The sequence below is a fragment of the Triturus cristatus genome, chromosome 6 (assembly GCF_964204655.1).
Source record: "Triturus cristatus chromosome 6, aTriCri1.1, whole genome shotgun sequence".
NCBI lineage: Eukaryota > Metazoa > Chordata > Amphibia > Caudata > Salamandridae > Triturus > Triturus cristatus.
This window is the reverse complement of record NC_140589.1, coordinates 1,192,068,737-1,192,083,020: the sequence shown is the minus strand read 5'-3', so window position 1 is coordinate 1,192,083,020 and position 14,284 is coordinate 1,192,068,737. Positions and strand designations below refer to the sequence as shown.

The 14,284-nt window shown below is 45.2% G+C and overlaps 1 protein-coding gene across 4 annotated transcripts in view; it reads left to right on the top strand.

Annotated features, from left to right (window-relative positions):
* The window catches only part of SMOC2 (SPARC related modular calcium binding 2), a 1,475,178-nt gene that overhangs the window by 797,343 nt on the left and 663,551 nt on the right, over positions 1-14,284 (top strand). For all 4 annotated transcript variants that reach the window (XM_085612111.1, XM_085612114.1, XM_085612113.1 and 1 more), the window contains exons 5-6: positions 1,167-1,214; positions 13,733-13,783. In XM_085612111.1, the coding sequence (XP_085468237.1) occupies positions 1,167-1,214; positions 13,733-13,783 (99 nt within the window). The remainder of the gene's footprint in view (positions 1-1,166; positions 1,215-13,732; positions 13,784-14,284) is intronic.

Below are 14,284 nucleotides of genomic sequence, written 5' to 3'. Positions count from 1 at the left end.
GGAGTTCAAGAATCAAAAATCACTCTGAGAATTCTGGCTCTGGATGAGGGATTGAGGGTGTTTCAAGGGGGAAGGAGAAGGGAGGTATTTAGAATGAGAGGTTGGTGAAGGCAGGGAAGTAGAATAGATACATTTTAGAGGAGTTAATAAGAAGAATTATAGGGCAATTTAGTGATGGATGTCTGAAATACATATAGAAATTCAGATTTGTAGTTGAGGAATAATGATGAAGTCGTGGTTACGCTCTGAATTCTTTTGTGTTTTTATCTTTTTTTAGCAGTGAGTGTAAACATGAATTGTCTAAGAAATCGTCATAACAAAGTATTACGGTAGAAAACACTATATTTAAACTGTTTTAATTTCGCTTATTTCTTGCTATGTGTTGCGTTCCCCCTTTTTCAGCATGTGCATTTTCCCACGAGTGGGTAGTTCATCACACCTAGCTGCAGATTTGCCACAGAAAAAAATTGTCCAGTTTAAGGGTAGTCAGAATTCATATATATGGAATTAAGTAACCCTGTCATATAATGGCGTATGCCCAAGGAAATAACCGAGTACATAAATGACTGTGTGAGAATGAGAGAGTGAGAGTATGAATAATGTTCAATAGTCGTATCCAGACTGTAAAGCACTTGTAGCCCTTGGCTGCAACAAACGCCTATAGACCTTGGTCGTAACTATAATTAATGTATTACCTTTCATGAAAGTTGCTTGTTACATTTCCAAGTAAGTCCTTGGAGATGTTATTCAAGTGGCGTGGACCGGTTACTTAGACGTTACATAGTTTCAGTGTGTTTTTGAAGTAGGCTGTATCGTTAACTCATGAAGCCTCGCTTGCCTGCGGTAGTTGCCTTAGGTGCCAGAGTGTACTACTCTGCTGATACACACATTCGGAATTCAGAATTACCCTGGGCTGTGGAACTGGGACTACTCTTTCACTCATGTGCACAGAAATATCGATATTCCATTAGGTCAGCTATGGAAAGGAGATACCCTAATTTTTTTTAATTCATTTAAATGGATCCTTTATGTAATGGTAAGTTCCGGTTCCACTTAATCCTGTGATGGCTGTATTTGTCCTCTGATTCTATTTTGGAGCTTATGTAGGATGAATTTTCTATGTAAGGTATTGTTCTACCTGCATAATTGTTTGTATATTTTCCCAGGTTCGGTGACGGAGAGGTTGCCACAGCGAGAAGGGGGAGGAAAATCAGGTACAAATCAATATTTGATTTCTTCTAACATAACTTCATAGAAATATGTCACGTGGGAGATTAATTGTAACATTGTAAATTCAGTCCTACGAACCACAATGCATATGGTTAATTCACATGGTTGTATGATGGATCAGCACTGGAAAATGCCTTTGCAATGCATTCTGACGCCGCATTTTTTAGAACGCATATGCTTTTACAACACATGCCATTCCCAAGCATTGCTTATATATATATATATTTATATATATATATATGTATATATATATATATATATGTATGTATATATATATATAAAGATGTATTTGTGGGGGGAGATCCCCACACCCTTCAACCTATCTTAAATGCATGCATTGTAGAATATGCCACCTTATTTCGCATGTGTTTACAACGCATGGCGTTACAACGCGGTCGTTACAACGACCACGTTGTTAATTTGCATATCGTTATATCGCAAGTTGGAACAATGACTTACGTTGTAAGGGGAGCTGGATGTTGGAATAGTATAATTTACTATTCAAACTCCAGTCTGTTACAACGCAAGTCGTTGTTCCGACTTGCGTTGTAACGGTACGCAAACTAACAACACGGCAGTTGTAACGACCGCGTTGTAGCGCCATGCGTTGTTTCGCATGCGTTGTTAACGATGTTTACCTGCATTGTAAAGGCATATATGTGGTAACAACGTGTGGTAAACAAATCTGTGATAAAGGCACAACATTGTAAAAACCTTCTTGAAAGGCTGTTTCCCAATTCACGCTGCCAAGCAGATTGGCTATTTTGAATCGAAAGAAAAGACTTTAATTGATTACCAAGCATCTCCTGCATGATATCCAATCCAGGTGCAGGTCATTCTGTGGAACCAAAACAGCACCGTTCAAGTGGTGCACAGTGTCATTCGCTCATCACACCATGAGAACATCCTCTTTGTTCCCAAACTGTGCGCCGCGGCACCCCAGTGCGCCATCAAAACTAGCCTTGGGCGCCGCGAACACACTGACACTAAGCACATGCCCGGGATTTAAAAGGCTAAGTTTTGATTGCATTCTGCAATAGATATCATTTGGTGACAAGGCCGGTGCCGCTTAAATCAGTCCTCATTCCTCTGGAAAGCTGTGAGCATATTGCGGTCTGAGCAAGAGTTTTACATTCACAGTCTCCCTGATTTTCTGGCTGTTTTTTGGAAAACCCAAAAACTCTGGACAGCATACAGTAACATGTAAAATAACGCATTTTATTCATCAGTTAGAAGCAGTGTTGCACTGAATAATGGTGTTAACGCAGTCATTTTTCAAAAAGTTTTTGAGCAAGTAGCAAATGTATGCATGCTTTTTAAGTTAACAGAGGCCTTTTATTAATAGCTTTTTGCATATACTTAATGACGCAGGCTAGTTTTTTGACTCGTGCTGTGTTTAAAAATAAGAAACGCTGTACAAATAATTGCTTACTCTACCATCTAGTGACAACTTCCTTCACGAACAATCATTGTACGCACCCTTTTTCTACGGTGAAAGACTCGTATTGAATATGAAGTATTAAACACAACCTTTGCCTGAAAAATGCTCTAACGGCTCCAAACAGTGACACCACAGGCTATCTTTTCATCTGACACCTTTAGTATTCTGTCTTTTTTGGCAAGAGCAAATAATATATTGGAAGTCTGGGACATTTTCTTTCCAGTCTCCCACTCTTACCTGCCATGTTCCTTATCACGACGACGCACCAGTCCTACCCGGCCCAGCACACACCGTACCAAGCACTAATTAACCACAGACTGCACTGAGAACTGTTAACAAAGGGAAAAGCCCGAATTTAAAGCAGTCCTCTAAGTCTGTGCAAAAGTAAATTAGAAGAAAGCATCACAGGAATGTGAGTAAACTTCTGAAACCTGAATTTGTGATTGCTAAGCATTACCATTGCTTACACCTTTTACAAGGCTAACACTGCCGCAGGAAACGGTATGAGTCCTGAAAAACGTTTTAACAAACACACTTAACTAGACCATTCACACCCTTGTACAGGCAGTAATTATTCAGGTGCGCAAAAAAGGGGGCACCCAGCAAACACCTTCAACATCACCATGGAGTGTTGGCACTCCTGACAATGAAACCTCAAAGGCCAGTATTATTTAGACATGCCTCTTGCAGCTCAGCATTTGAGGTGTTAAGCGCAAGACCCGCAGACACTGCATGTGCGAGCACAGTCGGAGCAGCAGCTTTTGGTGGCAGAGCAAACAATATTCTGCTACAGCACAGCCAACGAGGTACGTGGGCAACAGAAAGGAAACCGAAAATAATAAAGAGCATTTTACAAGGTAAATAACAACGCAGTACAGTGACAAAATCCCAACATCACAAATTCTTAATGAATATACAACGTGTGCAAATGTTTTTTGGAACATAACAGTGTGAGCTTCCACTTTAGGTTGTTTCTTAAGTGCGTAAATACTTCTGATGCCCCATGAAAACCAATTACATCACGGACAAGGTTATCGTCATACACCAAATTCAGTAGAAGCTGCTGAAAGTGCTTCTCAAGGTATGTGTGCCTGAGTAAGCCTTTTGTATTTTTATTTTTGTTACATTTATGACTATAATACCTTCATCGGCTTTATTCCAGTTATTTTCAGGGAGAAAAATGGAAGTACTAGCAAGACCAGGCTTACATTCCCCCACCCAACAAAAAAGGTAACATAATGGGGAGCCGCAGCCAGTGGGCAATAAGTCATGGGAGCCGGGGGTCAAAAAAGTTTGGGAACCACTGACGGATACATTGTCATTGTGCTCTTCTGGTTCACCCATTACTTTTCTGACTGCTACCGCTTAATGCAAATGGCATCTATCATTTTTCATAGAATTGAAGTAACTTCCGGTTTGCCACAAGGATGAATCCTTTTTTTGTGTGCTTCAACCTCTAAATGAAGTCCTCTGTATAGTTTTAGGCAACAATGAGGACCGTCAGCACCTTTTCAAGCTAAAAGCCGCATCAACCAGTGTCATCCGTTGACTAAAAGAATGTCTTCTCCCCAAAATCTGGATGTTATTTGTCAACCTCAATCCTACCCTAGCTAAAATAGAATTGAAACTCATCACCACCAGCAACAAACAAGGTGAGGTCAAGTCCAGGGCACTGTCACTATCATTAACCTTATTTTCCTAGCATTAATTGAACATCCCCAGTGCCTTTAACTTCTTCAGTACCAAGAAAACCGAGATGCTGTGGTATATAGCTACAAATCTTATTTTAAAAAAGAAACCCTATTAACCTAAATCAGATTTCAGAACCATAATCCAGGCCCCAGGACTACCATAATACCCCAAATGCAGCTGCACATTTGTATAGCCTCTCCAGACTGACACTGATCCCATTTACAGTGTCCTTCAAACTGCAACCCACCTCATCCTCTTGTGGGGTCTCTGCAAAACATACCGTTATGAAAACTATAGACTCCAGGTCAAAAAGTGGCATCTTTAAACAACACCCTAGGAACCAGAATGTCATCCCTGTGCATATCGACCTTGCCCCTCATGAAATTCAGTAAAGAATTTAAACTGATTTTGTCAAGAAGCCTTGCATCCACCTTCATTCAACACCTCAGCTCCCTACCCCAATAACCTCTTCCACAAAACCTACACCATCACAAGTTCCATTTTCCATAGCTTGTATAGTGCTTTGTTGCTTTCCAACTAGTTTTACTTCCATACATCCAAATAAATAATTTCCTGGAAGTATTATTCTTTGTCAGCTGAACACCATTGCAGCTAAATTCAGGAGCAAAACAGTGAACTTCACTCTCAAAGTCTTCTTAGAGCGGAGATGCTAAGGGAGCTGTGCTTGTTGAGCTAATGACCATTTTCCATATATTGAAGTAGGACCACAGAAATGTACTGCAAAGTCAGTATCCATTCTGGGTGTATTAATGCATAGTCTATTGGTCCACTGTCAAATGCTGTGCAGTGTTAGAGAAGAGTGAGCAAGAATTTGAACCAAGTGCAACGGAAAGGTAGGGTGAGGGTTCCAAAGCTTTCCTGTAAAGTTTGGGGTCTGACGGAATATGTAAGCCTGTGTCACACGCAGGGAAACAACATGGACAGGCATCAGCTTAGTGCAGCATTCCCCTACCAGACTGGACACCTTCACCACATACTTCATCCCCTTTGTGGCATGATGGAGGGAGGGGGGGTGGTTGAGGGGCAATGCTACACCCCTCCAATTATGTCACTTTCAAGATGGGTGTCTTTCTATAAATACTCCATGGGTCCAAGGGTCAGCCTCTTTGGGTGATTCTCTACAGCTTAAGCCTGAGCAACTGGGGGCTTTCTTGGTAATGCTCCACCGCTATGTGAGAGCTCCTTCCGTGGACTATGGGGTCCAGATGGTGGGTGAACTCCCAAAGGTTCCACACCAGATGTTGTGTATTCCGTGTCCTCATTGACTAATCAGGCAGAAAGCCTGCTTAAGTCATATCATCACTGGCTGCACTTGGATCTCCCGTACGTTAACCCATTACCTTTTCAAATAAATCTACAACATTACTTTTTCCAATAAAAACTGGTGTACTCTCAGTCATTTTGCTTGTGGACTTTCTTTTTTTTTGCATGGAGGTATTATGTGTAATCCAGTTTGAATTTGTGTACACCTGGCTATGGGATTTCTGTACTATGTGAAAACCAACTGTCTCTGTCTTCCTGTTACTGTGCTGACATATTGGAATGGCAGCCATCTTGCCATTGATAGGTAAAGACTATAGGAAATTAAACAGATTGATAGATAGAAAGAGCCGCCTCAATGAGATACTTAGACCTTACAAATGAATGTCAAAGAGAGCTTGTAAAAGGAAACAATAGCACCTCTACTGCCACACTCTGGCAGCCAGAAGTCAATGTTGCCACATTTAATTTAAAAGTAAACATGGAAGAAGCATAATCCTTAGAGCTGTGGGCTGCCATCTACGCAGATTCAACAGAGAAGAACATATGGGAAGAGAGGGCTAGGTGGGACAGTTATGAAAAAAGAGACAGCAGAGTATTCATCATGGAACCCTGGCACACATAGACCCTGAGAGGAAGGTGCAGGGTGGGGAGGGAGGGGGGGGGGCGGTGCTGCATAACTCACTAAATAACCATGCTAGAGTTCAGAAGTTGATTGAGCAATAAAGATGCCTTTTAATTTTGCTTTCATCTGGTCTTTTCCTGCTCATTCTTTTAACACAGATTGTTGCTTACTTTTCTTTCTCTGACTGTAAACTGAGAGGATTTTTTAAAGTGAACTATGTAACACATCTTGTGAAAGGAAAGGCTGTGGGGGGTTAGTTCTTTTCTAACAACAAAACTTGGAACTGTACAAATATTTTAAAATAATAATCGTATTAAAGCACTAATGAAAGGAGCTAGGCATGGGATCAGGGAGTCTAGAATTCAATATAGGGTTGCAATAAGATCAGCTAAAGAAAATTGGGAGAGTTAAAAATGGGATGACCTTTTAGAAGCAACCATTAATAAAGACCTTAAATCATCTGGGTGGATATTGAGTCAGGGTGGAGGACATGTTCCTGCAGTGACATCTATCCAGTCAAGCAAGTGGGTTGCGCACTTTGGGAATCTCACTCGCCTGACCCGGATCCAGTGCATAATACCAATGAAGAAGGAGCTGTCTACAGTCTTGAGTTGCCATGTTCACAGGTTGTTTCAACTGTTGCCGAGACAGCAGCTGCAGTTTCTTCTCAGAAGCAGGGTGAGGCCCTTGGATTGGATAAGATCCCATCCAATCTTTTTAGATCTGATTTAAACATATTGGTGCCTTATATTAAAGTGGTTTTCAACACAATTGCGGCTGGTGCTGCAATGCCTGTTATGTGTAAAGTGGCTGAGATCGTTTCAGACTTTAAAATACAAAGTCTTAACCTTCTGGCTGACTACCACCCTATTAGGCTTTTAGATAATCTACAAAAAGTCTGTTGCAAGTAGGTTCTGAGTAAACGACTGGATTGGATTGACGTTAACCACATCATCTCCCACCTGCAGGCCGGATTCAGATCTAAGACCGGCACAGTTGATCAGGTCTTTCGCTTTTTGATGACAAAGTAGAAGACTGTGGTGTTTGATGGGGCAGGGGGGGGACTCTTTGTTTCATTTGTTGACCTTCGGTCTGCTTTTAATCTGTCCCTAGAAGGAAACTATGGGAGGTACTTTTTGGCAGTGGTAGCTCCTCCGCTAAGGTGAAGAAGCGTTGCCTCACTGAAAAATAGGAAAAATAAAATGATAATAACTATTGTCATTATCATTTTATTTTTCCTATATACTTCAGGGGCTCTCAGGAGGGGTGGGACTGACGAAGTAGAGAGAAGAGTGGTTTTCACTCCCAAAGTGCGCAGGACTGCTTGGTTGGCCCTCTCAGGCCACCCTAAGTAGTCCTGCACACTTTGCATGACGCCCACCTGGCTGCATTAGAAAGCCTGGTGAGGAACATGCAAACCCTCCCAGTCCCTGTCTAAGCGCCGATCCATAGCGCTTGGACCAATCACAACGCTGCACTGCAGCGTTGTGATTGGCTATGGAGAGGCTGGGAAGGCGGGCGCTTCCTGCTGCTGACCGGCAGTGCAAGAAGATGTCGGAGGGATGGAGGATAAATATGAGGCAGCGGCCGTTTAAGCTAAGTGTTTTTTTGTTTGTTTAGTTTTCCATTTTTGCCTCACTTCCTGCCTCCCCCCGCCTCCTGCCCCCCGCCTCACCACACTGGTCAGGTAGCAGCCGCTACTGCTTTTTTAGGCTGGAAATTTTCTGCAACTTGCTTAATATCATTGTGCTCATCCAAGAGGGGGATTTTGCAATGGTTTGCTGGGGCCCCAGTGGGGAACAAACAGAAAGGGACTCGTCAGGGTTGTATTTTGGCTCCAATCCTTTTTCTTTTATAAATTAATAGTTGTCTAGAATTTTTTCAATAAATTGTGCAAACAATTCTCTGAATTGAGCAGACCAGAGGGTTCCAACCCTTTTCTATGCAAATGACACTCTTTAACTTTCTAAGATAAGGCTTGGCTTGCAAACCCTTGTCGATAGATTGAATCTATTCCACCAGCCATGCGGTCTTGAAACTAAGGCACGTAAAAAGAAGCAGATCCATTTATTGTAAAGTGAAGAGGGCTAGAGGAAACATCAGTTTGAGGAGGGAAGCTTTGGAGGGGGTTTAGGAGTTCGAGTATCTGGGGATGAGCTTGTCTGATTTTAGATTGTGGACCCCATCGATCTCCAAGAACTCACTTTTGATAGACTACTGGGAGGTGGCCATCCACAGATTCACCAAGTGGGCCCCCTGGTACCGGTTTCTCCCAGGAGGGGAGATATTTAAGGCTCAAGGTATGAGTGCAGCCCTGTCTGGTGCAGAATTATGGTGCCACTCCTCTATAGACTCCCTGGGAGTTAGTGAGAACAATTTTATAAGAGCTCTTGTGCATATGGGAGGATGTACCCCCTTAGTCCCCCTCAGATTAGATCTCCAGCTCAAGTCTGTCTCAGTGCTGGCTGGACTGAGGCCTATACGTTATTGGGTCCACACATGGTCTACTGAGAAACTGCAATCATATAGAAATGGTCTTACTAATATTCTGAGCTTACACAGCAACCAGAAGATCCAGTAGTTTGCCTATGGTAAAAAGCTACATGACCTGGGGCTGGGCAACTACTGTAACTAGCCTTCCTCTATTCCATCTTCCACTGTTGCTGTTGTTAAAGCAAGGTTCTGGGGACAGGTTGTATCTCCCAATGAATCTTCTAGCCATATGGGTAGTTGTGCTTGATTTTTCCTTTTACACGAGAACAAATATTTTAATAGGACCAAAACAAAGCAAGAAACTTTACTTGGTGAGGCACAAATGATAAAAAATCACTATAACCCAAATTCCACACATTATCATTCGTGCACTATATAGTCTTATCAGCAAAACCATGTCTATGCAAGTTTAGTGGCCATTTGAATAGAAAATGTGCTGTCTGTAATTGCCCTATAACTTACCGGTAATCTTCATTACTTCTGGTCCCGTTGTCCCCGTCCCATTCCTTACATGTGGAGGTGACTAGCTCCCTGACAGAAAAAAGAACAGGCGAATGCTGGTACCTCTAACCCCACCCCCTGCTACTGGGAGTACCTAACCAGTACCTACCCTGCATTCTGCCTGAACGTCCAAGCCACCAACAGGAAGGCCGGGAGGGTCATAAGGAATGGGACGTGGACAACGGGAGCAGGAGTAATGAAGATAACCGGTAAGTAATAGGGCATTACCTCCAGGTCCCTCCAGTCCCCGTCCCATTCCCTACTTGTGTAGCATACCAAAGCGAGAAACCCAGCCTCCCAAACCCCCAAGAACACCCAGGACACAACACCAAAAAGTAGCTTCACAAGCGAAGCAACAGGAGAACCACAGGAAAAACACAGGCAGGAGCACACAACCCTCAATGCCCCCAACCTAACAACAGGGTCGCACCCCCCTAAATACGCAGATGTCCAAGGCAAACAAAAAAGCATGCCTACCCACAACGCCAACACTCCGAAGGCAGCCTACCCACACTGGGAACACCCTTAAACCCTCAACAGAGGAGGAGCACCTGCCAAAGAAGCACCAGAGACTGCCTCCAACAGAGGACACTGAAGAGGTCACAAATGGAAGAAGACCCAAGGAGACCAGACACACCAGGAAGCCAGGGCCACACCAACAGGGATCACCACCAAGGACCGGAAGAACCAACACTGCAGAAGCAGAATGCACCAGCAGCCCAAGGAAGACAAACAACCATAGAAAAAAAGGAGAAACAGGGAATCCATGCCCCACCGACCCAACCCCTAAAAGCAGCAAGAGGAAGGGAGCCAGCCTTGAAGGTGACAAGGCAAAGACAACCAGCCACAGAGGTTATCCTGGTAGTAGTCGTCCCGGCACACTGACATGTGGGTGGGGGGGGGCTGTATTATTTCAGGGGAGGGTTTGGGGACGGCGCATTGGTAGGTGGAAGTGGCCCAGATTGTATTTGGATGTGATTTTATAAGCGGATGGCGGCCACTGGCCAGATGAACATTGTGGATGTCAATTGTGTTTGAGTAATGCAATAAAAAATGTTTTTGCAAAAAAAAAAAAAAAGACAACCAGCCACGGCCAAAAAAGAGGCAAACCACAGATACCCCAAGCCCAAAGGTGAACCCCCAGAGGGTCCTAAGCAACCTGGCCCCCCAAAACAACCAGCACAAGGCAGACCAGAACAGCAGGGCCCAAAAGCCCAGAAAGATGCCCACCCCCGCGAGAAAGCCACCAAGCCCAGGAACAACACACAGCTCCACAGCAGAACCAACAGAGAGCGACCCCCCGTAAACAAGGGAAGAGTGCCCAACACCGCCGAAAAAGAAAAAAAACACGACGACCTTACCAGAGAGCCAAGGGGAAGCAAGGAAAGACCCAACAGGCTTAGCCCAAAGCAGGAGACAAGGGGTGACACAGCCAACCACAGGACCAACCCCACACACCCAGGGAGGCCCACAGCGGGCCATCCCAGACACAAGTGGACAGGGCCAGCTGAAAGAGCCAAGGCACCGACCCAGAGGCCCAACCAAGGGCAGGCCCACATAGAGCAAACCAGGAAGGGAGGGAGCAGTTACCAAGAGCAAACCCAGCCCACAACCCAACAGACCCGGCCACAAGTGAGCCCAGAGGACAGCGCCACTGAAAACCCGGCACCCCGCTTAACAAATGCAAGGATGGAGCCAGAAGAAAGCAGGAATGACCAGAACACCAGCTGCCTGAAGACCAACCAGAAGGACCAGGCAGAGACACACAGACCCCACCAGGACAGGCAACGGCAGGGGTAGAACCAGAGGGCAGAACACTGGAAAGCACACTTCTCCCCCACCAAAATGAGGCCAACAACATGACTGCGCCCAAGAAAAACCAAGACCCTGAACTAGAGCAGGGCAGAGCATCAAGAGCAGGTAGAGGCAAAACCCCCAAAGCCATCAAACAGGGCCAACAGGGAAGACTCTGCCCTAAGAACCCACACCAAGGGCGACACCGACAACCACAAACCTGGGGGCCGACCACAGGCGAAACAGACAGGACCGAAGAAGACCAAGCCACAGGTCACCGAAGAGGAACCAAGAACCACTGCACCAGGAAGGGAGGAAACCCCCAACCGAACCACCAGGCCACCAACCAGCCCGGAAGACAAAGGACGACACAGAGGAACCACCTCAAGTGAGTCCCAAGACCAGCCGCAGAATGGCCACAAGAACAGGAAAGACAAACAGGATGCTCCTGCTCTCCTGAGTCCGCTTCCATGAACTGGAAGCAGGCTCCCACCCCTAAGCCAATCATAACGCGCCAATGTCCTCAGACCATTGTGATTGGTCTGAGGGCTGTAGGGATGGGCACGTTCTCCATGCAGGCTGTAATGCAGCTTTCATGGAGAACAGGGAAGTGTGCATGACTGCTTTGGGACTAAACAGTCATTGCACACTTTAGTGGGTAAACCACTCCACCCCTGCCCCGTGAGCAGAGCAGCCTCGCCAACCCTCCCGCCCGCAAACGAAACTTAACATGATAACAACTGAAAGTTATTATAATGTTCTGTTTCCTCTTCTTGCACTGCTTGAAAGCAGTGGGGCGACGCTCATGCGCCATAGCGCCACTGATAGCGCCGTGGCCAGGGCGACTGACGCCGGAATCTGGGGATCATGGTTCGATCCCCGGCGCGGGCGGCAGATTAGCCCAGCACCATGTGACTCTGGGCAATAGCTTGCTTAATCTTCCTGACGTCGCCTAGAGACACTTACGGGTGATTGTTCGTGCTTTACAGGGAGACTTTGGAACACAATGAGCAAAATATATACATCTATCTCAGGGGCGGCCGGCAGGGAAACAGCGTTTACAACACATGCTTTAGATCTCATGCCGTTACAAAGCGGTTGTTACAAAGACCACGTTGTTACAACGCGAACCAATACATCGCAAGTCGTTACACCGACTTGCTGTAGGGGGCAGAAGGTGTTGGATATACAATACAACACATTCCCTGCTGTTGCACAAACTGAAGTAGGAATAGTAAATTATACTATTCATAAGTCCAGTGCGCCCCCTACAACAATGACTTGCGATGTAATGGTTTGCGATGTAACAATGTGGTTGATGTAACGACTGCGTTGTAATGGCATGTGATCTAAAGCATGTGTTGTAAAGGCATATATTCAGGCCGGCATAGCTCGTGGATGGGGGGGTGCCGGGCCGCGGGAGGTGTCACTGGGGGTCGCCGGCGGGTGTCACATGGGGGAGTGGGATTAGAAATGAAAAAACAGCTCGAGGCCGGGTCACGCGTCTTCTGTGCTCCTGCTCTCCTGAGTCTGCTTCCAGCAACAGGCCTCCCACCCTAAGCCAATCACAACGCTCCAATAGAGCTTTGTGATTGGTCTGAGCACCGTGACAGCGCTCATCCAGGGGCTATAGGCGTGGGCATGTTCTCCATGCAGGCTGTAATGCAGCCTGCATGGAGAACAGGGAAGTGCGTATAACTGCTTTGGCGGCCCGAGCAAACAATCATTGTGCAATTGAGTGGGCAAACCTCTCCACCCCTGACCTGCTTCATGTGCAGAGCAGCCCCGCCCACCCTCCTGCTCGCAAAGGAAAGATAACATGATAATAACTGAAAGTTATTATCATATTATGTTTCCTCTTCTCACACTGATTGAAAGGAATCTATGTCGTCATCCCGCCGTCTTTTTCCCCGCAGGGAATCACAACGCGGTCGTTACAACCACCGCGTTGTGATTCCGCATATCATTACTCCGCAAGTCGGTCCAACTCCAGTCTGTGCGGACACTAGGGAAGGTGTTGGATTTTAAATCCAACACCTTCCCCCCCCCTCCGCAAGTCATTGTTCCGACTTGCGGAGTAATGGTATGCGGAATCACAACGCGGTCATTATAACGACCGCGTTATGATTCCCTGCGTGGAAAAAGTTTTGTGGTAAACGTTGTTTACCGATTGAAAGCAGTGGGGCAACGCTCCTTCACCAAAGCAGAGGAGCCGCCACTGATATTTCTCTCTTTTCTCACTGCCAGGAAGGAAGGCATTAAAGACAGAAGGCCCCTCTTTCTCTCTCTTGCACTTGTTTGCTCCGCATGCCCCTATGATGCACACTATACATTCTCTACTGTCCTCTCACCTTCTCTTTTCACTCTCTCTCATGTTCTGTCCTTTATTTTTAGCTATGAAGTGTGACTTACTGTATAGCTGGGTCTGAACTTTTTGTTCCCATTGCCGCATGTGAGCAAAAATGTGTGCCATGATATAAATATGTTTTGAAATAATACTTAAAATTCACAGTATGCAGAATTTTTAAATGAAATATGTCCAATACGACCCATCTATGTACACATTAGCCTTATTGTTTCTGAAAGCATTATTTCCTAATGTGCCTTGTCTGAGCTGCACTAATACACTTGCGAGACACACACAGATCTGTAATAGTCTTTTATCTTTTATTAAGATGATGCCTCAGCCCCGGCACTGGAGACGCAACCTCAAGGTGATGAAGAGGGTGAGTGATAATAATAGCACATCTTTGCTAGTAATGCAACTACGTATGTCATTGTGTTGTATAAAATAACAGATTACCTTGAGTCCGGTTCAGGGACTGGATTACATGTTCTGTACAAAGATTTAGGGATAGCGGTAATTAAAGCTCTATCCCCTTTTCACATCTTGCTACAGAAAAGAGACTTCATATTACAAGTACTCTCAAAAAGTACACATGCCGGAGTTCAGAGAGAGTGGCCTTTGAGTAACCCCCACCAGTTGTTGACTCTCTGGTCTTTTTCATAGTCTGCCATTGCTTGGGTGGGCTGTTTATCAAGATGACATTATTCACTTACTGTTTGGGCATCAAGAAGTTGCCCTGCAAACTTCTGCTCCCTGTCCTCCTAACCTTGTTCCTCATGGCTTTCACTTTCCTTCTGTCATTGTGTTTTTTAGGTCTCACCTAGGCAGTGCTAACGCTGTCTCTTTGAGGCATGCTGTATTAAGGTATGGACTTGAAGCC